Source organism: Nesoenas mayeri (assembly GCF_963082525.1).
Source record: "Nesoenas mayeri genome assembly, chromosome: 4".
Classification (NCBI taxonomy): domain Eukaryota; kingdom Metazoa; phylum Chordata; class Aves; order Columbiformes; family Columbidae; genus Nesoenas; species Nesoenas mayeri.
The window spans coordinates 49473968-49500455 of NC_137540.1; the positions used below are offsets into that span (position 1 = coordinate 49473968).

Below are 26488 nucleotides of genomic sequence, written 5' to 3' on the forward strand. Positions count from 1 at the left end.
AAAAACCCACAGCAATGTAATACAAGTCAATGTGATGAAAAACTCCTTTTGCCACAGGCTAAACTAAATCAAATTGTCTCTCTTTTATCACAAGATAAAAAGTTGACGCTTAGATTGCTGGGGCTGAGCTCCTTGCTAAGCCCTGGTACTAGTCTAGGTAGTCAAATTTCCCAACGTTATCCAACAGAAGTTCAATACTGCAGAGTACTTTTTTTTTTTTAATATTTCAAATACATGTTACATTTTGACCACAGTCTTAAACCAAAACACATAAAACAACTTTTAAAGCCTGTTAAACAGAAGCATCCGCATTCTTCTTTAGATTTAAAATTACTCCAACATAGCAATAAACCAAGCAAACAAAAAACAACCCATTTTTTGCCACAGCCAGTGATCTCCTAGGAGTATTTGAGAATTTTCTGCATTTGGGCCTTTGAATTGTTCCAAGACTCCTTTCACAAAAAAAGATTTGAATCACGAGAGTGAATGAATTGAGAGCAAGAGATCCAACTTCAAAGCAAGATAGTTTTTCAAAGGGGTTTTTGGAGGATGTTTTATATTTGGAATACTTAAATTTTCTGGCAAGTAGTCCTGGTTTAATATTGGGTAAGAGTAGATTTTTTCCCTCCCCCTCCACTGAACCTAGTAGGGATGGCAGGTTCTATTTTAAGAACAGCTTTGAAGATAAAGAGCTGGCAACAGCACAATTAAAACACAGGCCTGAAGAAACCAAATCCACAGCTCTTAATCGTTATTTTTGAATCTACTCGAAGCACGGAAGGATGTTGAAGGAGACCTTCTGAACAAGTATATCTCATAAAACTGTCTGTAAACCATAAGACTAAAGCCAAACCTGGTTGCTAGATCTGTAACACATATGGATTTCTTTCACCTTTAAAAGCTCAACAGGTGCAGGGTTTCATAAGAACAATCCAGTACATCTATATGACATCCCTGCACCAAGTGTGTTTGGAGTATCTGTGGGCATTCCTCTCACACTCTTAATAACATACAACTTAGATCACCTTTTCTGTACCACAATTACATTTAAAAAAATACTTTCTAAAAACGTGCAATGCATTACCTATATTATTGTATCAGAAAGGTTTTAATGCAACTTAAAAACGAAATTAGCATTAGCATGACATTCCTGTCCTTTCTGTTCCCCCTGCAGTAAGGAAACATCACCAAATTGCCAGAGCAGTAGTATTTTCTCTCTTCAAACACCCTGTATTTTACATTTATGCACAAAAACTTAGAAAAGGGCACAGAATTATTTCATCTTTAAATCGCTTCCCTCTTCTGTTGTCTAAGTTACACCGTTTTGTGTATGACAATCACCAATGAAAACCAGAACTTGACAGGCATCAAGAGTTAAAAGTTTTAAAATTATCATCAGCAACTGAGGAAAGCAACTTCTTCTCTGAGAACCTGAACCCTATAATGCCCCACACAAAGTTGTTGCATAGAAATAATGATGTTACTTCCTTGCTTATGTGTACAAGTAGTAATAGAGAAACTTTTGAAAGATTCCCTATGTGACCAGAATAGCAAAGAAACTGCTCAGCGTGATTTTAGAACAAGTCAAGCAAAAGAACACAAGGAACACAAGGATAAAATAACGAAAAATCAGTCTTGTCTATAAACAAATCCTTCACTTTCCTACTGAAATACTCCCTGAAGTTTCTCCATCTATTTTCATATCTCACTGACCTTTCTTCTTAGTTCCTTGCTAAGTCCTTTTGAACTTAATTCCTTAAAATGACAACACTCAAGTAACTGTCCATGACATTGCCTCCAGTAAATTTCCATAAATATCAAGCTTCAGTAAACATTCAGTAAATATCAGTAAATTTCAAACCAGATTTTACAATAAGAAGAATTCTCAAAGAGCTTTGATTCCTCTTAGAATCACAGACACAGGACACCGGATAAAAGTATCAAGTGCTAATCTCTGACTGAAAGGACAAGGCACAAATGCAATTCTTATCAGACTGTCGGGAATTCAAACATACTGTGATGGGAAAGAAGAATTAAATTTTCCATTGCTGCTTTGACCTTAGACATCAGAGAACCCAACTTCTAACACAAATTCATGGTATGCCACACTTTTAATGCAAAAGTTCATAGAATTACTTGTTAACACGTACCTCTCAATAGCACTAACAGTAGTTGAATTATACAAAACAGCTTCTCACTTTAATAATTTTCAAGGACACAAGATCCAACATTTGCTTTCTAGGTAATTATTCACTATTTGGGACTACACATACTGAGAAAGTAAAGATGGAAGTTTCCGTTTCTACCTTGCAGATTAAGAAAAGAATACGAAATTTGGCAATTCTGCACATATGCATGGAATGTGCTGTCTTTAATTCCTTACAATCAAGCATTTGCATCTCTCACTCTTCACATCATATGTACTGCAGAATATTTACCTGGTGGGGGAATCAGAGGTGGAGCAGTACTGACAGTTGGAGGGGGTGGGAGAAAAGGAGGTGGTGGAAGGTGGGTAGGTGGAGCTCCTGGAGGGAAAAATGGAGGTGGCTTGGTAAAATTGTCTACTTCAGGATTAGATCGTTCTGAAAGAACCTGTAAAATATCAAACTATAGTTACAATTGCTATGTCAAAAGGGTAGAAGGTAGGTTACCTCTCTTTCCAGTTACTACAACAGGAAAGTATTACTTATACTCCTAAAGAGCCATATTCAGATGGTTTAAGTTCTATCTGCATTCCTACGTTCCGTGTCCCATACCTGACAGGTACCTCTAAGGGTCTAAGAGCAGCCAATAGGGAACAACAAACAAAGTTTGAGAGGGAATATAAACCATCTGAATATGGCCCAAACCACCAATTTATATATAAAGGAAAATGTTTTAAAAATCAATATAAAAAGCATGAAAAAAACCAAGACTTTAAATTACTTAAACACTGTGAGATCAGTTGAAAAACACATGGCAGTGTTTTCAATATAAGCACTATAAGCCATTATTATTTTCATTGTTTATCCTTAATTTAAACTGGCATGGAAATGCAGCTAGGGCACCAAGCCACCCTGATTCTTCTCTACATGTAAGTCAGGAGAGAAAAAGTGTATTCAACCTTAATGTATTTAGTTGTTTTCTTAACATAATCCAAGCCCATAAAGACTAAATTCATAAAAACTGATCTTACAGTTCATGTTAAAATAATAAAATATTATTTTTAAAAAGTACTATTAACTATGTATTCCTTCACAACTTATTTTTAGGAGACTGCATTTCTCAAACAGCATATGAAAAGGCATTCACTTCCATCATTAGTGTCTGTCAGGAATAGGGGAGAAATGGACATCAGTTTAAATCTTTATCTTTGTCACTAAGTAAACAAAATCCTACCCCATGCAGATCTAGCAGAGCCAATGCTGTCTCCTGGATTGTAAATTTGCAATACTGCTCATTTCCTTTCAGTAAGTATACCGAAACATTTATCTTTTGGAATATATCACATATTTAATCTTAGTATATTTCAATTAACTGCTGCAACTTTCTCCCTGAACTTAAAGCTACTTCTGTATTACTCATTGATACACAATGGAATGTTTTAATCAGAAGCTATGAGGAAAGCAAAAAATGTCTTTTAGTCAGAGACAGTGTGCAAATCTGCAGTATAAAACCTGTATATTGCTGTTTTCATTAGCACGCCGTCGTCCTTCCACCCTGCTGATAGTGATGGTCTGTCCAATCACATCTATTGTGCCAGCTAATCGCCTGCAACACAGGACAAACCAGAATCAACAAGCAGAATTAGAAAGGGAAAAAAAGAGAAAAATAAAGATAACAAAGTCTTATGGACTTCTCTCATTCTAAATGCCACAAGTTCCTTCTCCTGCATAAAACATAAAAGACTGTTTCGGAAGGACATTAAATGTGATAAATTTGCTGAACTATGCAAGTATGTAGAACCAAATAATACTGGAGGATTCAATGGAAGATCAAATGAAGGTAAGTTAGGAGGCAGAAATAAACAGAAGCCCACCCCACCGTGCGTACTGTTGATACTACAGCACATACTGAACAAAATCAGCTGCCATCCCTCTTATCTTGGAATACAGAATGTATACAAAACTAGTAGACCTTGACTCTTAAATTAAACCTTGCATGAAACTCAAAGGAATCTTAGACTAGCCATTCATACTTCTGTTTCTCAGTTTTCCAAATGCAAAATATTTCTCTCAAACACCTCTAAAACACTTGCACAGCTAAGCACTATGTTCACTTTCATTAAAGAAACCAACAGAGCAGCACAAGACCCACCTCAGTCTCCCTTAGAACCCAATCAGGCAACAACAGAACATAATGTAAATTAAGAACATCTACCAGAGAAGTAGTTAGTAGCGGATTTTTAGAGAAAGATGACAAGAGAAGTGACATGCATAACACACATTATTTCCCTCCCAGTTTCTGCCAATCAAAAACTTCAGGACTTCCATGCAACTGTGTTTAATAGCTCCAATTAACTTGCATTTTCATAATCTCTTTTGAACACACTTTTACATTTTCTCCAGTGATAAGATTTGTTTCAGTTATTTTCCTGCCTGACAATTTTAGTTGGTGCCCTACAGTCCTTGTGTTTAAAAAAAACCCAACCAAACAAACAACAAACTCAAACCAAAAACCTGTTCTTTGGCAACGTACTATTTGTGGTACCTCTGTTGTATCTCTTCTCAGTTGTCTGTTTCCCATGCTGAACTAGTCCATATCTCTCCTCATAAAAAACTGACTCTATAACTTTCACTATTTGTTTAATCTTTTTGTGAACTCTTTCTACTTCTGCTATATCTCTTCTTGTCTGACATAAGCAGAACCACAGATAATACCCAGCTCTCAATGCATCACGGCTGTATGTACCACCATAATGACCTGTCCCAGTTTGCTCCCCCTGCTAGGGATGACTACCAAGCCTCTTACTATGGCTAACACTGGCAATCAAACTGACATTTTGGGAAGCAGCTACAATAATTCCAAGATTTCCTTCTCAACACATACGATTATTAATTATTAATGAATAATTTGAAGAAGTGCATCTTATTTAGAAAAATGTAATCTAAGATTTAAATTTTCAATTATTTTCAGTGATTTTAGTTCACTACAAACAAGTTATATCAGTCCACACTGGAGTCAAATGCGTGAACTTGAAATCCAAATGTATCTCACTTCAGTTTCCAAACCAGTCCGGCTATTAAGCTTATGCCTGTTAGACTTAAGTTGTTCCTATTATATTAACTCCCTTAACTCCCATGTATACATTCACCTAGTCTGTTAAGAGAGGTATCTTTCAGGCCCCCAAACCGTCTGATACTGTAGCCACATAGCTGTCAACTGTAACTTTTTAACTTTTCAAAGCAGATTAAAAATGCTAAACTGAGAGTAAAGGCATGATGGCATTCCACTGGTAAAAACACCAGAGTTTTCAAAATCTTCAATAAATCAACCACATGGGAATATACTGACAGTAAAGAAGGATTCCAGGCACCAGACCTGAAAATAATACGACAAGGATCTGAGTGTTACCTACTAAAACTAAACTGTGGTATCTGTGACAACAGAGAACCACTATTTTGAAGAGAGGAAGAATCTAAAGTATAGTGAACTTTCCTTTTTGCAGCCCCAAAACAACAAAACCCAGAAACCTAGCCTTAGAGGACTATTATTGTTATGCAGATAGAACAAAACCTACCTCCTTTGCAGCCCATGGGTAATTTCTAAAAGAGGTTAAAAAGCAGGATTCACTTAGGTCAACTCCATTAGAAAATGAGGTACAGAATTACATTGCTAATGGATGACAGAAACAAAGGTACATCTGTGTCACACCTATAAGGGAAACCATAGTAGAGAAAACTGACAATATTTACCAATAGCATGATACACAACAAAATAAAAGACTGGGAAAAAACTGTCAATCAATTACAGAAAAGAAAACCATAGAAAGGAAAAAAAAACCCTTCTAGTTTTAAAAGACAAGTTCTTGTATTTTTTGTACCTAGTGGACTACTAACCACATTAATAGCAGGGAGAACAGCTGGAAGTTGGGACTGACACCTCTGCCTCCAGTTGCTCACATACCTCCACTCCACTGCAGGTGAAAAAAGCACAGCAGATGCTAGAGTATGAAGCAGCAATCAGATCTCCCAGAGATCATCTAAAGTTCCTTGGCAGGCTGCATACTGAGCATGAGCCAAATGCCCTTCCTTTGAGCTCTACAATGGCTGCGTTTAGAGCTTCCTCCTGGATTTCAAAGCAAGCTCATTAAGCACAATGGTTTGGAGGAAAAAAAAAAAAGCCCAATCATGCAAGAGTCTGAGAACACATCTGCAAACTAAAATGTTATCTACTACACAGCAGCCTCTCCAAGGATAATACAAGTTCAAGAAATTCTCTGATCTTCTAACATCTCATCCTGAACATCTGATTGTTTCACTCCAAATCCTGAAATAATCAACACCTGCTTTTCTAATCCTCCTCAGTGGTCTTGCATGGTATTCCAGCACTGCCACACTTTTGATTACAGTTATTTTGCTTCCAGTAACTAAATTGAAAACACAAGTATTATAAAACAATTTCTAAACCAACTGTGTTTCAGTACAAAAAAGACAAGTGTGTTTTCATAAACCAATGAAGCTTTATCTCAGTCTTCACTCTGACAGCTCATTTGGTTTCTACAATACTGCTTCTCCTCCATTGCAGGTATCTTGTCTAATTATCTAAAACGGGACTCTAGGAAAGTCATTTTACCCAGCTTTAGTTCTTGTATATGATAGACAAGCCTCTTCTACAGCAAAAAGTCCCTCCTCAGGTGATCCCATTTGGCTCACTGCACTGTTTTACAAGGCTTCCACTTGGGAGAGATGTACGTCAAACTAAGATTCTTTCTCTCTCACACTGCTTGCACACAGCCAGCAACTCTTGGAATCAGCATTGAAAACACAGGCAACAGACACCAACACAAAAGTAGCGGGAATTAAAATAATATGTGCATCAACCATACTGCAATAATGCTAATTTAGGCTTGAAAAGCAGCCCAAATAAAATGCTCTATTACTACAGGATGCAAATCTAGACTGGCAGTTGGTTGCTAGACTTCAACTGTACTGAAATGAACAGGGCTTTCATTTAATTTTCTAGGGTCTGAAGAATACACCTATGCTCACTCACTCTGAGTTGGTGCTTTACAATTACTTTTTTTTTTAATAATGTTTTATAGTGGTATGTCCATTCTTGTTCTCAACAGCTGTAATGATATATGAGTTCAAGAACTTGCCATCATACCACAAAGCTGGCAAATTCTCTATTTCCAAGACTGTAATAATGATTTCAGCAAGTACTCCACATGGAACAAGAGAAAGCATTTATTCAATTGCAAATGGAGCGGCAGAAGACACCACTGTCAAAAATGTAACCTTCACAAAGGCAAGAGGGGAATCTGAAATGTCCAGAATGCAACAGTTCATCAGCTTAGTAGAACTGGTAAATCAGAAGCCTTGGATCTTGATTAAGTCATAGCAAGCTGGCACATGAGGAAATTTCAAAGACTCCCCAGCCATTATCTAGCTTAGTGATAAGATGTTAAGCAGCATTACCAGGCTTCTGTCTCAGCACTGTATGCAAAGAAAAGGAAGGGGTTGGTTTGTTCCTTATATGATGAGGGCACCTGGGATACAGATGCATTCCCAATTGATACACCCAAACATAAAAAGGCAATCCACGCGTGTGGGATGCACATGAACCCAGAGCAGAGTTCATACAAAGTGTAGCTTGAAAGGAACATTCCAGCAACTCAGTGAGTGATTTCACTCTAATTAGAGAATGGTTATTTACGAGCTATTTTCACTATGAATACCACACTCCATGGAGATTTAATTCAGAAATATACCACTTGGCAAGCTAAGCTTATTTAGGTTCCACAGAGCAAAGACAAAGGAGGGGAAAAAAGAAGGGGGGAAAAAAAAAAAAGAAATTTTTTTTCCAAATTCATAGTTTCAGAAATCCTCCCATCCTCACCACAAATAACATAATGCACTGCTTTTTCAAAAAAATTCAGAAATGGTTTAACTACTGGATGCCACATTTATTCACTAGACCTGTGGTCCAGTCTAGGAATTACAGAATTATAGTATACTTAAAAAAACATATTAGATATGTTCCTGTGTTCCTTCTTATCTTGCTTATGTGTTTTATGCTTTATTTCCCCCTCCTTGAGGACAGCCTCAGCTTAGTTGAACTCATCACTGATGGATATAATTAAGAAACAAACAAATTTAATACAGAAATCGTTGATATACAAAACATTTTTTTTCAAAATAATATCTGAGTCTTCATCATTTAGTCTTGTGAAGTCAGTTCATGAAACAAGAGAAACCTGTATTTTTTTCATAGTAATGATGTTATCACAAATCTGTTTTCTATAAAAATTCTGTTTACAGAAAGGCCCAAGCACAGAGAAAGCCTAACGCATTCACGAGCTAATGTAGCTGAAAGCAAAATCAATTTAAATTTAATGTACTCTTTAGTAGTAACTCAAAAAGCATAAATATATGTTAAAAAAAGAAGAGCTTTTGACAGAATGAGGTTTTGTGATAGATAGCTATTCCAGGTATTACTGGAATGAGAAAACACCCACTTTTGCATCCAGCTTGTAAATGAAACTTCTGCTTATTCCTCTGCTACTCAAGAAATACTATCTCACAGTCCTTGAAAAAGGACAAAAGAAAAAGCACTGGTCTAAAAACCAGTAAGACCTTTCTATGGCCTGGCTGGTTAAGATAGGTTTGAAATATGTTAAATCCTCTTCATGTTCTAAAAAGCATTATACTGAAAAGAGATCCCTTCAGGTTTTTACCTTAATTGTGGGCATGCACACAATCTTTAATTAACTAACTCTAGAGAACAAACATTATATTTTTATACCATAATGTTTGCATATGATGTGTATTTACTAAAACATTTCCATTATGTTCTAACTCCTCTTTTAGAGTTAAGCCACATGTCGTGCTTTTCAATAGCCCTAAATATCACAGAATCGACACGATATGTTCCGGTGTCCTTTCTAAACAACTAATAGCTTAGCTATGATTAAGACAGTAATTGTTTATTAATCCAAGCAAAATTAATCCAACACGTATGAACAAGCACTTAAGTTTGCCCTGAATTAAACATTTGGGATGCAATTCTAGTGAAGTAGTAACTTTTATTTGCTGGTGAGCAATAATTCTGTTTGTATTTCTGCTTTTTCAGTTCCTCTTCTTATATCCAGCTCCTTACCAATTTCTACACCAAGGCCACTATACCCAGTTGTAGTTTTTCCTCCTTTTCACCAAATAAATCAGCTACTGTTAGAACCTGATAGAAGTTTTACTGCTACATGAGAAATGTGTCCAGCAATTCCACAACAAAACTATTGCAAATGCTTCATGGCATAAAGGCAATTACTTTAAATTATCAAAGAGCTGGATTGCCCCAAATTTCTGCCTACCTAAAATCAGCTCTTTAATAAAGAAATAAAAAAATCCAATCCCCTAAAACGCTGCCTGATTATAAAGAAATTAGTAATATAATTTTTTATATACAGAAAACACTATCTGCATTCTGAAGAAGTCATTCAAGTAGAAGTGCATGTAATCCGTACAGTTAAGATGCACTCATTCACTGAGCTAATCTCAGACTTTTAAGCATACCATTTTCTTTCAAAACCTCTTCTGACCACTTGGCAGAAATACCTTTTTCTTTAGACAAGAATTCATTTTAAGCAAATGTATCCAAAGGAGCAGATATATAATATGGAAAGAAGTCAGCTTTGCCATTGTAACAACTTACAATTACAGTATTCACACTAAACGTTTATATAGCAACATACTAACCATTGGAATGCATAAGTAATACAACTAGAAATGTATTATTTTGTTTCTCCTTTATCTACACACCAGATCAACTTCACTTACTGGCTTCTTACTCTTAAAGATATACAGGTTTCCCAACCTTTACTAAGATAAATTTAGTTCCTGGAGAAAACAAACATGTCTTAAACTTCTCAAGAAAGCTCTGATTAACAACCAATATTCTAATTTTAAAACTTTAAAAAGCAAAAAGATGGTCACTTAAACTTGGGATTGCTAACTTCAGGCAGGAAAAAAAAAAATCACATAAAAATGCTGAATAAAGACATCTATGGTAAGACAGGTTTATCTTAAATAGACCATATGACAAAGATTTTACTTATGAAGCCTACACCATGCACATATATGATCCTATTGTATTATGCTTTCTCACAACAAATGCAAATTTCACAGAATCACTGAATTTTTGCAATGCATTTTTTCTACAACTTCAAGCTTAACTGTATTTCAATATGCTGGTCATTAACTACTTTCTAAAGTGCTATAGAAGTCTTCTGTCCATCAGTGAGCTGCATAAAGAATTGAAATCCTGTAACAAAACCTGTACTAAATGCAGATTTGCAATCTTTACCCTGTGAACAGTACATTCCATTTTGAGAACTCTGTTACAAGAACATCACACATCAGAATCAATTCAGAAAAGAAAAGGGTTGGTACAAAGTTTGGAAGATCTGTACTACTTCATAGACAAATAAAAATTAATAAAAACCAACCAACCAACCAACCAAAATAAAACAACACACTAAAAATCTAGTTAAAACAGTAGTATAACTTCATAGCTCAGAGAATAATTTAGGCTACCAGGAGGAATATTCTAGGAGTGAAAGAAAAATGCAGGCAAAAGTATCATGATATTTTTTCCACCCAAGAGACATACATTTGGGAGTTGAACTGACTCTTAAAGGACAGAATAAATGAACACTATTGTCTCTGAATTGGTCAAGGTACTTACAGATGCAATGCCAAAGACAAGTCATAGGTGCTAATCTTTAACTGTTGATGACACAAGCATACAACCTGCTTTACTTCCCCTGCCACTATTTATAAGACAATTGTTTTCAATCTGTGCAAAACCAAAACATCTATACAAGATCACTAGAAAAGGAAAGAGACTAGGTTCCAGGAATCCTCCCAGTCACTGAACTCATAGCTGTCCAATTACATTTTGTTTAACTGAGGTGTGTTAGCTAATACCCACACCTACAGAACCACGGTCAATCTAATTCTACTCAGAAAACAGTGTTGCACATCAACCTGGATTTTTATAGCTGCCTTGTTATTTGGTCCTGCTGCTTCTTCCTCCCCTTTTCTTCTACTTTCTCTATCTGAATAGCCAAGAAGGTAGCACAGCATTCATGTGGAACTGTGACTGAAACAGAAAAGTGATGAGGATCACTTTTTCCCTCATTTCTACCTGTTACAGAAATACGTTCTGCTTTTTTCCTACAAAAATCGTGAACTTCAAATACAGAGAGGTAACAGTATAAAAGTTTTTTGGTCTTGAGTTACAACTATCTAACTGACCTGTTTGTTGGAATTCCTGATTTGAGTAATGCAGGAGGAGATGTGAAATCAGCTTTGGTCGACTGTACTGCCAACTCTTTCTCCAAATTTCCAGTTCTGCCCTGCTGTACCTTCAAAATAATGTTTTATCATTAGTTTAACCTCAGAAGTATAGTAACCCCAACACTCAACATAGTACATAGTCAATGCAAAAAGAAAGTAGGTTCAACTTTAATCAGATTTTATAAAGAACTGTCACCTTTGCATAGCTAATGAAACTCTGTATTTTATAAGGATATATTACTTAAGAACCGTGTTTAATATGTATATAAGAGGCAATATGGCAGAGAACAATTTATTACAGAAGATTAGACAGTTTTAATTGTTATTTTCCAAGCATTTGATTTGGATGTGAAGAACATACCAAATTGATTTTCCTGTAGTATTTCCTGTATGAACAAAATAACACCTTCATTTTTAAAAGAAGCAAAATTATTATTAAAAAAAAAGGTGTCTTCATAATCTCAGCAACAGAGATATCTAACACGTTTGCTACCCAAGAACAAACCATGAGACAAGAAGCAGTCTGCTCTCCATCTGCCTTACTGACCATGAGATCTAGTAACTTAATTTCCAAGTCATACCAGGAAGTCACATCATACTCTGGGTTATGCAAACTTTAAAAGATTTTTCATTAGTTCAGAATAAATGCTTCAAAAACATACTACTTTTTCTGAAGTACTGCAAAATTCCACTTTCTTTAAGCTACACCAGACTGTTTGTGCAAGTGCTTGAAGTTTTGTTTGACTTCGGCAGCACGTTATACATGAAAGAAAAATATGTATGGGTTAGCATTAGAGACAAACCCATACTAATTCAATTTTTAAAGATACTCCCACTGCACCAACCATATAGCTACATCACTCTAGTGAGGTCATTAGCCAAAGATGCATTAATCACTAAGCTCAAACCTCAAAATTACAATTGAGAATGAACATTCTTAACAATACAAAAATCATCCTAAAGTCATAAAGCATTTTCCATTTATTTAACTTGGATACCAGGGATTTTACATAACTAAGTTTCATAAATAGCAAAATATGCTCATTATAGTATAGGAATCTAGCTAGTTCACTCATGGTATAACATCATACAGGCTCTGATCTCATAGCTTCTTGTAGGCAAAGTGAACTACTAAGGTTTTGCAGAATCTCACTTCCAAATACAAGCATTTCTTTCTCAACCCTCCCAAAATGCACATAAATAGTTAAGATTCATTAAAAAATTAATTAAACTTTAGTATTCAGAAATATGAAAAAAATACTAAAAAGAGGTTTGGGTTAAGTATTTATCTGAAAAATCTGTAAGACTTCTATTAATTGATGAGTAATTGGAAAACGTAGGAGACAAAGTCTTACCAGTTACAGAAGATTAATCTAAACATACCACATAAATATCATGAGACTTAATATTTCAGAAGAGCGGAAAAAAACCCACCAAAATTATTTAACCATTACATGTACAATTCTTGTAAAACACATGACAAAGTCTTACTTCAGACTCTTACAACACAATTATTATCTGTATTGTTTGATCACTGGACCCTCAAAGAGTCAATACTCAGATAGAAATAAGGGAAGTCTTAGTTTAGAATAGTTATCCTTCTGGGCAACAGTTCAGAGAAGTTTTGAATGCAGCCATCAGCTACAATGGCAAATCATAACTTCCACTGCCCACCATTTCCACCATCCCACAACAGTATTGTAATGATAACTGTGGACAGCCAAAAGCCCTGGGGAACTTCTGTTCTTGCTAAGATAAAGTAAAAATGGCCAGAGACTCCTAAGTAGCATCTGAGGGGAAACAAAAACACCTGTCTGCAACTGACAACACAGGAGTAAACAGAAGAAAACAGTTCCAAGTCAGTTTAATGACAGCTCGTGAACAAAAATGACTGCATATTGAAAATAAGCAAAATAAAAAACTGTTGTATTCTTATTTCAAATTTAGTATCAAACAAAAGAGTAAATGAGAAAATGAGAAGTTGAAAAACAATGTTCAATGCTTAAGATAAATCCTGTCATACAGATTTTTCTGCTCTCTGAAAATCAGCATTTCTGAATGTAAAAATATTATTTATAACTTGAATTATTGCCATATAATCCCAAAAGGACAACAGAAAAATATGGAAGATTGATTTTCACATCTCAGAGTTGCCAGGGATAAGCGTTACAAAACACAATGAGAGCTACAAGGCCACAGGAAAAGTAAATATGCCATAACAGAAAAAAAAAAAAAAAAAAAAGCCATAATCTACAAAAACTTCCTCAGCACATCTGCACAAATTCTTTAATCTGCACAAACAAATGCACTACAACTGAAAATAAAACAAAAATTACTTTCACTGGGATATTTGTTAGTTCACCAGGCCACTAACTCACATGCTTGCAGAATGGTGACGAACAAAGCAACACTTTTTAATTGGCATTTTCTGTCATTCACAAGAAGTCTCTGATGTAAATTGAGAGTTCAAAATAATGGCTATGTCCATTTCAGTTGTTCTTCTGTCAGTCTGTGGTGGCATGGGAAGCAATACTCAACAAAAATGAGAGCAACCAACAAAAGTTTACTAAAATTCACCTTCAAAAGATGGTATCTGCCATCGAGAATCTCTGCACTTGGTCTTACTTCCATAGCATTGTCTTCAGCCTAAGTTAAATAACACATTGCCCATTAAGATACCACACAACTCTTAAGTGATGGGCCACAACCTGAATAATGGTACAGATGCACTCTGGCTGCAGCTAGTCTGTCACACTACCCACACAAACTGCCAGTGAAGCAACACAGACACATTCAAGGCTCAGGATAGGGAGGAAGGTGCAAACTCTAACAAATGCACTGACCTGGGCAGAACCAAGCTTATGGCACACAAGCAGCTTTACAGGGAAAAAGCATGTAGAATACAACAAAAGTTGCACTAATTACCGTAATTTTATTTGTAGTTGAGGTAACTGGTAAAACTTCAAGACCCATTCGTATTCTCTTTTGTTTTTCACAGTAAGCTTTCCAGGTATCTTCATTGAACCCATAGTTGAAATAGTCAGAGAGATCAGCTCCTTTAAATAGAAAAGCATAGGTTTTTAGGACATTACAAAGTTGATCTTCACTGAATATACATACAACTCTATTTACTATATCAAAATGCACCAGCTATTGATCTAAAAACATACTACTGAAACATACGGTACAATCTAAAATCATTAAACATAGAGTATTCATGGCTACCACTATAAAAACATTAACATTTAGTCAGAAATAATATCTTGCCTAGCATTCTGTCTCAGGGATCACAAGTAGATACTTACAGAATATCATAGGATATTATAATCCCCATATCTATACAATAGGATGCATGTAAGATCTATAGGTTTGCTGTATGCTCAGTGAGCAATCACTCACTTTTGCTTGTTCTGTATATGACTCCTCATTTTGTTTTGACTCCTAATTTCATTTGATGCCACAAAGTATTTTTATTGTAAGAAAGAGACCAGACATAACTCAAATGTACAGAATATATTTCAAATAGCTAACAGTTCAAACACCAGAATATTAGGAAAGGCTTCTTTTTGTCCATGTTGTAGACACTATTTGCTTCACCGAAGCAATATACGAACACTAGAAAAAACTATACACAGCAACTAGATGTACTGCCACTAAAAACCCAACTAATGCTGGTATTAGACAAGTCTGGCCAAATCATTTGAGCCAACCAGACAATACACACAGGAGACTTATAGGAAGCCCAGGTGGTATCAGCTGCTTCTTCAAAGTTTATGGACATCTATGAGTGAACACAAAAAAGCACAAGTAGCTACCTTTCCCCATTCTTCACGCTCAAACCTCCTAGAACTACCTTCCATTCTGCTCTACCTTCTTTCTTATAGGGCAGACCAACGGCAGCAGATTTCACAGAAATACAGATTTCCAAGGAGAGTTCAGGATACACATTTTTTAAAAAAATAAAGGACATATTCTACAGTCTCTTTTTTGCTGACATATGTGTGGGATGTATACCAAGAAACATGGCACACGCACAAACTCTGCAGCATAGCACACAGGCAACACATAAGTTCGCTGCTTTTTCCAAGTTATATTGTACAGTATCTTCTAGCTATATGGTAGATAACATCTACATGCAGTAAATAGGAATTATTGTTAATAAAATAATCTACTGAATACCAATGTATCAGTTAATGTAAACCAGAGCATTACCTGGCTTTCTCCAAGGTTTATCTTCAAAAGAATCTAAATCTACTTCCAGAAGTGGCACACCATTAATACTCCCCGGTGCATCTAGATCCACCCCTTTAACTTTTGCACCTGTGAAGAAGTTAGAAAGTTACAACCTTCTGTATTGCCCGAAGAAAGTTTTAACAGTTGTTACACACTTAAAATAGAAATAAAAAGTCAGATTTAAATTTATCAAGAAGTTTTGGAAGTGAAAATTATTTCCTTCATTCAAAACTATCAAACTTTTTTTGCAAAACACCAATAATTCTGTGTAAATTTTCTTACCAGAAGATCCATAAGCTCGTCCTCCTGTCTTAATATTGAGATTCACAGGTGCCGCTCCATAACTTAAAGAAATTAACAAAACTGAATTAGACAGAGAAAACTCTCAAACTGAAGAAAACACAAAACAAGAGTTAGCTAGATCCAGAAACAAACTGCACTCAGGCTCACTTGTCATCCTGAATCTCTAACTTTCCAAGCTGGTAACACTGTAAACGTAAAGAGATCAGCCTAGGAGGAAGAGAGTATACCTTTCTATGCTCAGTAGCAACTTCTCCAACTAATAAACAGTTGTGAAGCAAGTCCCAGCCACTCTTCCTGAGTTGAAAGGATAAAGACCTTGACAGAAACAAGAATGGACAGAACCAGAAGAAGAGAGAAAGGAAAAACGCAGTTCATTTAGGGATACAGATGACACTCTGGGGATTAGGGTAAAAACAAAGTAAGAAAAGAAAGGGTTTAGACAGATCCTTTTCTCTTTTCGTAAGTATTCCATTTAATCTGTACAAAAGTGAAAAATAAAAGAATTTCTCTACAGTGGTCAAAAGGCTGGCTGTTTCAATGTACTTCCAACAATCACCAGCCTTGTGACCAACAGAAAAGTATGTAACATTTCACTTTCTGAAATACTTGAGAGCTTTCTTCATAAAAATGCACCCAGAAATCTACATACTGAGCTGATTTAACTACCTTAGGAATTACAGCGTTGTTCTTTTGGAACATTAAGAGGTAGCTCTCATTACCACTTACGTGCAATGTATCCTCACAGGTGGTATCAACTCATAAACATAATGAGATTAGCATATATTAATAACTAGAAGGCAGTGTATAGTTTAGAGTACCACTTCCATGCAGTTTTAGTTTTCATTCAAGTGCTACAACGATATAAAACTGACACAAAACATTGAACTTTCTGATCTGTCATGTTGTATTCGTGCATGACTGTCAAACAAATCTTGATTTTTTTTTTTTTAACAGCAGTTGACTACCATATGAAAAATCATTTAATCCTATAAAAGTAGCCTGTTATACTGAAGTTAAAATGAACAGCAATGTTAAGTTTGTTTTAGATTTCTGCCCTTCCATGAACTTTCTGTTCAGAAAACAACCAATTCTACATAAAGCTTTCTACTCTAATTAGATTTAGAGCAATCTGGTCATTGTTTTCTGTATTAATGGAAAAAGCACCAGCAAATTCACTGAGAATATAAATCTAGTTTTGCTTTAGTGTCATAAAAGTTGAGGTCACTGCCTTGCCTACAACACAAGCATACTGCGAACTACCGAAAGCAGGCAAATAAAGAACTGAAAGAATTGCTATTTTTATATTACACTGATTTGAACAGCTAGTTTAGGATATGAAATACTGGAAGTTTAAAAATATTCTTTTTCAAAAATGAATAAATCACCTTCTTTTAAAGTTACAGACATAATAATATGCATGAGTGAGACCTACTTGCAGACCCGTTATAATTCTACTAAGAAATGATGCCCTAGTAACTCTGGGTTTAATAAGTATAAAAACATTTGGATTGCCAAGACAAGCAATCAGAACACCTGCCTCAGAAAACTTTCATGTAATGAAAAATAATATTTTGGGTAAAACTAACACTGTTCAAAAGCATTCAGTGAAAAAGAAGCCCTTTATCAACAGAAGAAGGAATATGGGGCAATAACAGCAACAAATGTCTTGCATGGTACAAATGCCTAAGCCATGTTCTTCAGAATTTATATCTAGAGATTGGCAGCTCCATCCTGAAGTACGTTGAAATATTATTAGAGAACATCAATACAAACTGAAACTACAGAAGTCTAATTACCACCGTATCCACTACAAACAGGACCAAGGACAAATGTTTCTAATGTTCTCTGTGCTTACCACTCTATCATTTGCAGCAAAAATGTTCCCATCACAATAATGACCCTAAAAACGCTATGTAACATAGCTATTCCATAAAAAAACTCTCTACCAATTTAGTACAATTATTTCAAGAAGTCTCAAACCAAAATTTAACTCCTGTAACAGCTCTTCCTTTAAGACATTTTATTGATTTTATTTTGCCTTCTGTTTGTTTTCAAGTCACTACATCATTAAGAACATTGTTAAAGAGCTTAAAAAAAAAAAAAAAAACAACAAACCAACCAAAAACCAAACAAACCAACCAAAAAAACACCACCAAAATTGAGACTATGTATGCATTTCGTATGTATGCACTGGCAAGTATTAGAGACCCTTAATTAATAACTAAACATACTCTGGAAATTTCCCCCAGTTAGTGTTCGCAAATAACTTACCCATACTGTGGAGCTCCTGTTTTAATATCCCCTATGGTGACTTGAACATCATCTTCATCATCATCACTATCACTATCACTGTCATCCTCAGCCTCTGCCACCTTCTACGAAAGAAAAAGTCACTGCTTAGACAAAAAGCAGCCACTTACCTTTACAGTGGAAAATAATCCAAACAAAACTATCTGTTCTAGAAATCTCTGAATGAAGAAAATTCTCCTTTTCCTAGACCTCAGAACTGAGAAGGATTAACAGTAAAATTAGGAGGCTGATCTGCTTAAATTCTACAAGTATCTGAAACATCTGGATTAAAATGGGGAAGCATCTAAGCTTCTGTTTCTGAAACATGACATTTCCTAAATAAACATAAAATGTTTTCCACTATCTAATATCCTTATTCCTTCTATCTAGCTCATACACACCAGTTCCACTCTTACAATGTCATTCAGAAAATAACTTCAAGATATGCAAGACTAGCTTCTTGCCATCCTCAATTACATATATCCAGAGTAACTCAAATATTTTTCCATTTGTATATGAGCACTGCCCTTCAGATAAATCTATTCAATTCCTAACATCAGTAGACTATATCAAATATTTGAGATTTTTCACCAAAAAATAGATACAAGAGCACATTGCATGCTGTTCTGTCCCATAGCATTCAAGCTTGCTGATACAGGTAATAATGCCAGTTCATACCGAGAGCTCATCTAGTCCAGTGTTTTGCTGCTTTGGTTCTGCTCCCAGAGACCACAGGGGAGAGAAAAAACAGGGCAAACACATATGATGCTGCTCACTAACACTTTTCCAGCTGCTGATTATTATCATCTCAGGGCATTTCCTAAACCAGTTATGGTTTGACCATTTAGTAACCCCCAATGGATGTTCTTTTTAAGTACTTGCCCAGATTTCACTTGAACTCAAACTGCCAGCAGCCACACTCTTTGGCAAGGAGTTCCATAGCACTGTCTACTGCATGAAGATCCAACCTCTTTTATTTGTTTTTATCCTGGCTCCTATGATTTTCATTGAACAGTCCCAGTTCTCACATGGAAGAGACTGCGATGAGTGAATCTTTATTTATAGTCTCCATACATGATTTTGTTAGACCCCACCATATCCTATGTATGCCTACCTTCCTGGCTGAGAAGTCCTTGCCTAGTAAGTCTACCTACCATTCCTTGTATGAAAGCTACCTCAACTACTTTTGCTGCTCTTCTCAGCTTTTTTCAGTTGAAGCCTTCACATGAAGGGAACAGAACAGCACACAAAATTCAGGGTGCAATATAACCATGAATTTATGGTATAGTAATATCTTCAACGTTGTTCTCTTCATTTCCTGCTACATCCCAAGGTTTAACTGTCTTTTAGACTCCTGACAAGCACTTAACCACCACTTGCATGGATCTTTCTACATATTGTAGTGCATCCCTGCTAAGTAGTAATGGTCTGCTCAGAGACCACCATTTTATTTGTAAACCTGGTTTTCCTCCCATGAACATCACTCTTCTTTTTCTATATAGAGTTTCAATAACCATTTATTAACCAGCTGGTTCTTCACAGACAGTCCTTGCTCTTACTATCTTGAATAACTTTGTAACAGCAGAAAACTTGTGATCCCACAACTTACCCCTTCTCTGAGTAATGTATAAACACATTAAACAGCACAGGTTATGCACAGCATTCCAGAGAATCCCCACTGGAGGTGACCTTCCTTCACTGTGAAAATGGAACTTTTATTTCTACCCTCTGTTTTCTGTCTTTTACACATTAGCTACCCATGTGGGACTCTCATCCTACAGCTGCTTAGTTTTCTTAAAATCCTCTGGTGAGGAACTTCTTCAAAAGCTTTGTGGAATCCAAGTTAACTTGATCAACCACATCACCCGTATCCACATACTTGTCGAATCCTTCAGCAGGACACTGAACATACCAAAGCCATGTTGACTCTGTTCACGTAACCTGCAATTATCCAAGCACAGCTGAGCTCTAGCCCTTATCTATTCTACCACTTATTAACTTGCCTAGTACATAAATTAGACAAAGCAGCTGCACAGAAGATGTTGGAGTGCAGTTCCTCCCGTCTATACAACATTAACTTACATAACAATTAAGAGCCTAATCAAGGAGGGGGGGATGTCCAGATCAGCACAGATGTAAATGACAGCTAAGGACAGGCAACAGTCTTGCAATGCCCCACTGCCAAAAAGCACAAGTTCACCACCCTCGCACACCAGGCAACCCACACGGTAGAGAGCCACTTGAAATGCATTGAACAGAAAATAAATTTTGTCTGAAGCATGTACATTTTCTACCAAAATCAATTCAATTATAAAAAAATGATTTCTTAATACTCTTCTCACAGAAATATTCACCTTTTTTTTATTCAATCAATTTGAACACGATCCATTTTTCTAGGTTGCTGCTGACCCTTCATGTGCACCTTTTACCATAAAGTTCTTAATTTACGGAATGTTCTAATGATATCCTAATAATGTGAAGCTTTGCATAGGTGAAAAAACACAAAGATATGCAAGTACAAGGAAACTGCACCAATGAGGATCTTGAGTATTTCTAAATCAGTAAGTCCAAAAAAGTATGCTATTGTCTCCTTGTACCCAACATATTAAACCTACTGCCCACTTAAAGTATTAGCATCAGCACAAAAAACCTATGGTGCACTTACAATAAAGAGCTCTTCAGTTTAAATAACCGAAATAAGCTTTTTAAGTTTTTTTTCCCCAAGTTGTAGTATCTTTCATAAATAGAGTATTAGACTTACTGAGAAAAATATTTTTGAGAGGTTAGTCCTTAAAACTTGCACAAATACCATGACAATAGTTTCTGCATCACATAAGAGAAATCTTGCAAGATACAAGCTAAAAAATCCAGTGAGGTTAAATTGCAATTCTTTCATAGAACAGATTTAAACTACTCCCATTCACTGTAAACTGAGGCCTTTTATCAACATTGCAACTGTGAGTTTTGTTTTCTGGTCCTTTTGCTTCATCACACTAACACTGACGTTATAAGACATACTGAACACTGAAGACTACTACCAAACCAGTTTGTTATGTTGCCTCTGAAAGGCACGTGCAATTCATCTCTTGAACCATATTTTCATGTAGTTCTGAAAATGCTTATTATCATGTTTAAAAAAAGAAAAACAAGCAGAGGATTTTATTTTCCTGTCAGTGAGTATAATTTTGAATAGGATGTCTCTGAGAAAAGACAGCTGCCTTGAAGCACAGCCTTTCCCTCAAAAGGCTGGAAGTACTACTGATTTATTTTCTGAAAGTTAGATTTAAAAAGTAGACTGCAGTTGGAAACTGGATTTCCTAATTTTATAATTTCTACAGAGTTCCTGCAGATAGTGTCAAACACCTTTCAGAAAGAAAAAAAAATAAAAAAATCAAAGTTGTACACTTACGCATTAATTCATTCAATGGTAAGTCCATAGCCAAATTACAAATACCCCATAAATCAAAACAAGTTAAAGTAGTATTTCAAAAACACATTTAAAACTACCGTTTTCACAACGCCATTTTCTGCAGCTTCCTCTTCGCTTCCAGGTGGGGGTGGAACACTTAAACAAAAACAAATAGGAAAAGATGAAACCAGGTATTTATGCACAGACTATTTCACATGTATCAGCTAATGGTGAAAAAAGCCTTGCTATATCATTCCACAGAAGAGCCAAAGCTCCAGCTATTTTCTGCATTAACTAAAATAAATAATTTATTTTTTAAAAAATTAGAAGGCTATAACTTTATATCAGCAGGATAATGTCTAGCTACCTTAAGTCATACTAACTGGTTGTTTGTAGAATAGTTGAAAGTAATAAGGCACCGTACCTTGGTCCTTTTTTGAAATCAAAGCGAAATCTTTCAAGATATATGAAGGGAGAATAACAGGTGTTTTTTGTTTTTTTTTTTCCCTGCAGACTGACATTTTTCAAACATTCAAATATCTATAGGCAGTGTTGTGCTGAATCAAAATTCACAGATCTGCATTGTGAAATTTTCTTCCATGATATGGAATAGCTACAATTCAATGATTAATTTAATTATACTTTAACTGTAGACTGAAAACTACTAGTCCATCTAAAATGACAAGCACTGTCAAATCCATTCAAATGAGCTCTCTCTCACTGGGCTCTTACCTACTGCTATTTCTTACGCAGCAATATTTTAATTACCACAGTTCCATTAAATGGTAGGATGTTGCACCACAAATAACAGAGTAAGCAGGGAGCCATTTAGAAGCAATACTCTTTCACTGAAAAGACATCTCTGAAATGCAGTGAGCAACTGCCAATCGTTATTGAATAGAATGATTTTGATCCTGTGTTCTGTTGGCAAAATACCCACTGATGAGTGCTGGCCCAAAACCCAACATAGCCCAGCTATGACCCCAGGTTCCAAGCTTGACCATTTCACTTCATCACCCAGTAAAACGACAGGCTAGCTACAAAACCTAAATAAAACCTCACAATTTTTACTTACATGAAGAATGCCAAAACTGAGAGACCAGAGACCAAAAACTTCTAACCGGTAAACTGTCACCATGCTACCAGAGTTCCAAACACAACTCATAAGATACATAAGCTACCATCTGTTAGGCTTTTTAGTCCATAACTATGTATGGAGGCAGTCAAATGCCAAGCTAGACACTCCTGACCAGAAACAGAAGTAAAACACCACTGTTTCTAAGGATCATTTTGTTGCCAAGCAAATAATTTTCTTAAGCAACAGTAATACCGAAAAAGGTACCAGGTCAACAAAAAGCAACTGAACACAAGGAATCAATTAATATAGAACAGCTTCCAAATAAATAGCAAATAAATAATTGGAATTCTTCATCGTGGAGAAGAGATGATTCAAGACGAATGCAACAGTGGTCTAGAAAATGGTTAAGTGACATGGGAAAGGTGACAGGAAAAAACTCTCTTTCTTATACTACAAGAGGTTGTCACTGCTGTAGCACACTGTGTCTGTCAAAAGCTGTCATCAGCTCAAAAAAAACCAGCTGAGCAAGCCTATGGACAGGAAGTTCACCAAAGGTAACTAAATTCAAGAGTTCTCATAGAAAAAGCCTCTGATAACTGGAAGGATTTATAGAAAATAACAATGCATGTTTTCTTGCATGGATTTTCCCTTTATTTGTTTAATTTATCTTGACAATCAACAATTTCTATAGTTTCTCAATTGTGAGACTTTTTTCAATCAGTATGAGACTGACTCCCATTTCCAGTCAGTCCTTGCTACCAACCTCCATCAACCTCGCTAGATTTCCAAAGGACCATCTTTGTGCTTTCTCTCCTACAGTTCCTTATAACTCCAGCAGGTTCCCCCAAATACTTCCACAGCTTTTTCTAACTTTATTTCAAATACTCTCTTATTAGTAACAAAATCAACTCTGAAACCCTTAGCAGATGCCTTATGGGACCTGCACATCAAACTACTGAGTAATCTTCCACTGCTTCCTTGTATTCCCCTTTCTGTAACTATATTGTAAACTCTTTGAGAGACATGTTATATATCATTTCTAAATAATCTAGAATTATCTGATCCATTACTAAGACTGCAAAGCACAATGATTACAGAAATAAGAGACCTGTTGGCATTTTGTGAGGGGCTCCTGTTGTCCATTCAGTTAAAACTGAAAATAACTTTTATACTCAAGTGTCCCAATTTCACAGGTAAAACCATTTCACAGAAAAGGCAAGTCATTCTAGCAGACTAAACATCCTATCTTAAGGGGATTTTCAAAGACAGCAGTGTGTGTTCAGGCACCACAGACCCTCAAGCAGCTGGGAAGAAGAATGAATACAATGTTTGTGCAGCCACACTACAGGACTTCCAGCTGTCAAGATACTCACCTAGTTTTTTCTTCCTCTGGTCTCTCTGTTTCATTTTCATCTATCGCAAGAGAAAAGAAACACAGTAGTTAAGATTACAACCCCCTGAATACTAACCATAACAGATACCTTGCCAAGCGGATTATTAGACAACCATTCAGTTTACTATCCAGTAACCCTTGAGACATTTTCACAACGTTTCAGTTGTGAAATCGGTCGAGCAGACCCGAGCCCTCAGTGCTCTATACTGACAGGTCCACCACAGGGGTAGGGTTTAGTTCACACACTTCATAATGATTTGAACGTAAAGGAAGTCCCTAAAGTTACAAAGAAAGTTTATGCATAAAAGGTTAAGGCTGCTTCAGTACTTCAGCGCCGGGAGCCCGGTGAGGGGAGCGCAGGGGAGAGGCTCGGCGGCCCCAGGAGCGCGCGTGGGGGAGCAGCGCCATGCGGGCCTCCCGCTGCCGAGGCCCAGAGCGCCTCGGCCTGCGCAGCACCGGCGCCTCGGGGGGAGGGGGCAGGGAGCCGCCGCGGCGGCGGGGAGAGGGCCGCGCACAGGCCCGGGACGGCACCGCCGGAGGGCTGGGCAGGAGGAGGGGACTGAGCGGGGGTGGCGAGACGGGGAGACCCTTTTAAACGGCCGCCGGCTGGCGCGGCTCGATGGGTAGCACTCAGTCCCGGGCCGGCCTGGCGACGCACGCCGCGGCCTATCCACCCCCACACACCAACTCCCCCGCCGCGGCGGCGGGGCAGAGCACCGGGGCAGGGGGCGGGCGGGGGAAGTGGGCTGGGAACGGGGGGTCTGGGAAGGTCCGTACCGCCATAGAGCCACTCCTCCTCCTCGTCCCCGGCGGCCCCGCCGAGGTCCGCCGACAACCGCTCCACCTCACCGGTAGACATGGCCGCCTCCCGCGGGACGCGAGGGCCCAGGCCCGGCGGCGTCGGGGCCTCCCGCCGCTCGGCAGCAGCGCCGCGCCGCCCCGGGCCTCCGCCTCAAGGCCGTGACCGAGCGGCGGCCGGGGGGTTGCGAGCGCCCGGCCGGCCCAACGGCACCGCTCGCGGAGGAACCGCCGCCGCCTGCTCGGCGCTTCCCCTCCCCCGCCGAGTGAGTGACACGCACAGGAAGCGGGCCCGGCCCGGCCCCGCGGCGCCCTGGGCATGGGCATGCGGGGGGCGGCCCGGCGGCGCCCGGGCGGGCCGCGAGGGGAGGTGGCCTGGCGCGGCCCGGCGCCCGCTGCGCTCCAACAGGCCCTCCCGGCCCGGGGACGCCGCCGGCCGCGAGCGAGGAGAAGCGGAGGGGCCTCCTGGCCGCCCGCGGGAGGAGCGGGCCGGAGGGGGAGAGCGGCCAGGCCGGCCCAGCCCGCCAGCCGTCCTCCCGCGGAACCGGCCCCGCCGCCCGGTCCCCGCTCTGTGCGCTGCCAGGCGCCGGGACTCACCTCGGCGGTGCCGTCCGCACCGTGGCGAGGCGCGGCGTGCCTGCGAGAGCCGCCTTCCCTTCCTCCCGCTGCTCTTTGTCTCCGCTGCCCTCGGCGGTCCCTCTGCTCTTGTGCATCCCCAGACGCCCGCCCGTGTCCGCAGCGGGGATCAGAGGCAGCACGGCGGCCTCTGGGACACCCTCGCCCATCTCCAGAAGCGGGATTTGGCCAAACGCATGTACAGTCCAGTGCCGTGCTTCTACTGGCGGCCGATGGCAGCTGCCAGGGGGAGGGTAACCGCAGGATAAACACACGCCGCTGCCTCTACTAGTACTGTCCTAGCTCTGTGCGCAGGGACCCTCCCAGACGGAGGTCATATTTTAGGTTTAACAACTCTTTATACTTTTTTTTTTCTCCACAAAGCGCCTAATATTATTTTTAGCTCCAGTAAGAGTTTAACGTTAATAGTGTGCTGTCAAAGTTCCAGAATTCATGAAGAAATTTCTCTAGTTTAAAAGCAGCAGGAAGTTGCAAGCCATTTTTACTGATGATGCTCTCACTTTACATTTATGAATGCTGCATTCACAACTGCAAGATTCATTGGAATATTTAAGTACTAACAACTTTCAAAATAAGTTTTTGACCAGTTCTGTGTACAAATGGAGTCTTCAGTGTCTTGGAATGTTTGTGAAAATGAAAAAAACGGAGCCCTCTTTCACAGCAGGTCAGCTTGTGAAAAATCAGACTAGAAGGCATGACTGTATTATAAACACATCTCAAGTCCAGGCAGGGGAAGCTTATTCTTTGAATTGCCTGCATAGAGAACTTTGTTTTAAAGTTTCATGTATGGCATCACGTTTCACTGGAGTTCACATGAACAAACTACCTTCTCAAAAGGCACTTTTTTTCCC

General features: G+C 38.2%; 1 protein-coding gene across 4 annotated transcripts in view; it reads right to left on the reverse strand.

The window, feature by feature from the left end:
- FIP1L1 (factor interacting with PAPOLA and CPSF1) overlaps positions 1-25562 on the reverse strand; it is a 42763-nt gene extending 17201 nt beyond the window's left edge. For 2 of the 4 annotated variants that reach the window (XM_080344503.1, XM_080344505.1), the window contains exons 1-11: positions 24981-25562; positions 24184-24223; positions 21831-21888; positions 18306-18409; positions 16014-16075; positions 15711-15818; positions 14424-14554; positions 14076-14144; positions 11457-11566; positions 3657-3750; positions 2439-2592 (exon numbers count right to left, since the gene is read on the reverse strand). In XM_080344503.1, coding sequence (XP_080200629.1) covers positions 2439-2592; positions 3657-3750; positions 11457-11566; positions 14076-14144; positions 14424-14554; positions 15711-15818; positions 16014-16075; positions 18306-18409; positions 21831-21888; positions 24184-24223; positions 24981-25062 — 1012 coding nt within the window. In that variant the 5' untranslated portion in view covers positions 25063-25562. The remainder of the gene's footprint in view (positions 1-2438; positions 2593-3656; positions 3751-11456; positions 11567-14075; positions 14145-14423; positions 14555-15710; positions 15819-16013; positions 16076-18305; positions 18410-21830; positions 21889-24183; positions 24224-24980) is intronic. The other 2 variants (XM_080344504.1, XM_080344506.1) reach the window with 2 other exon arrangements.
- Positions 25563-26488: the final 926 nt, after the last annotated feature.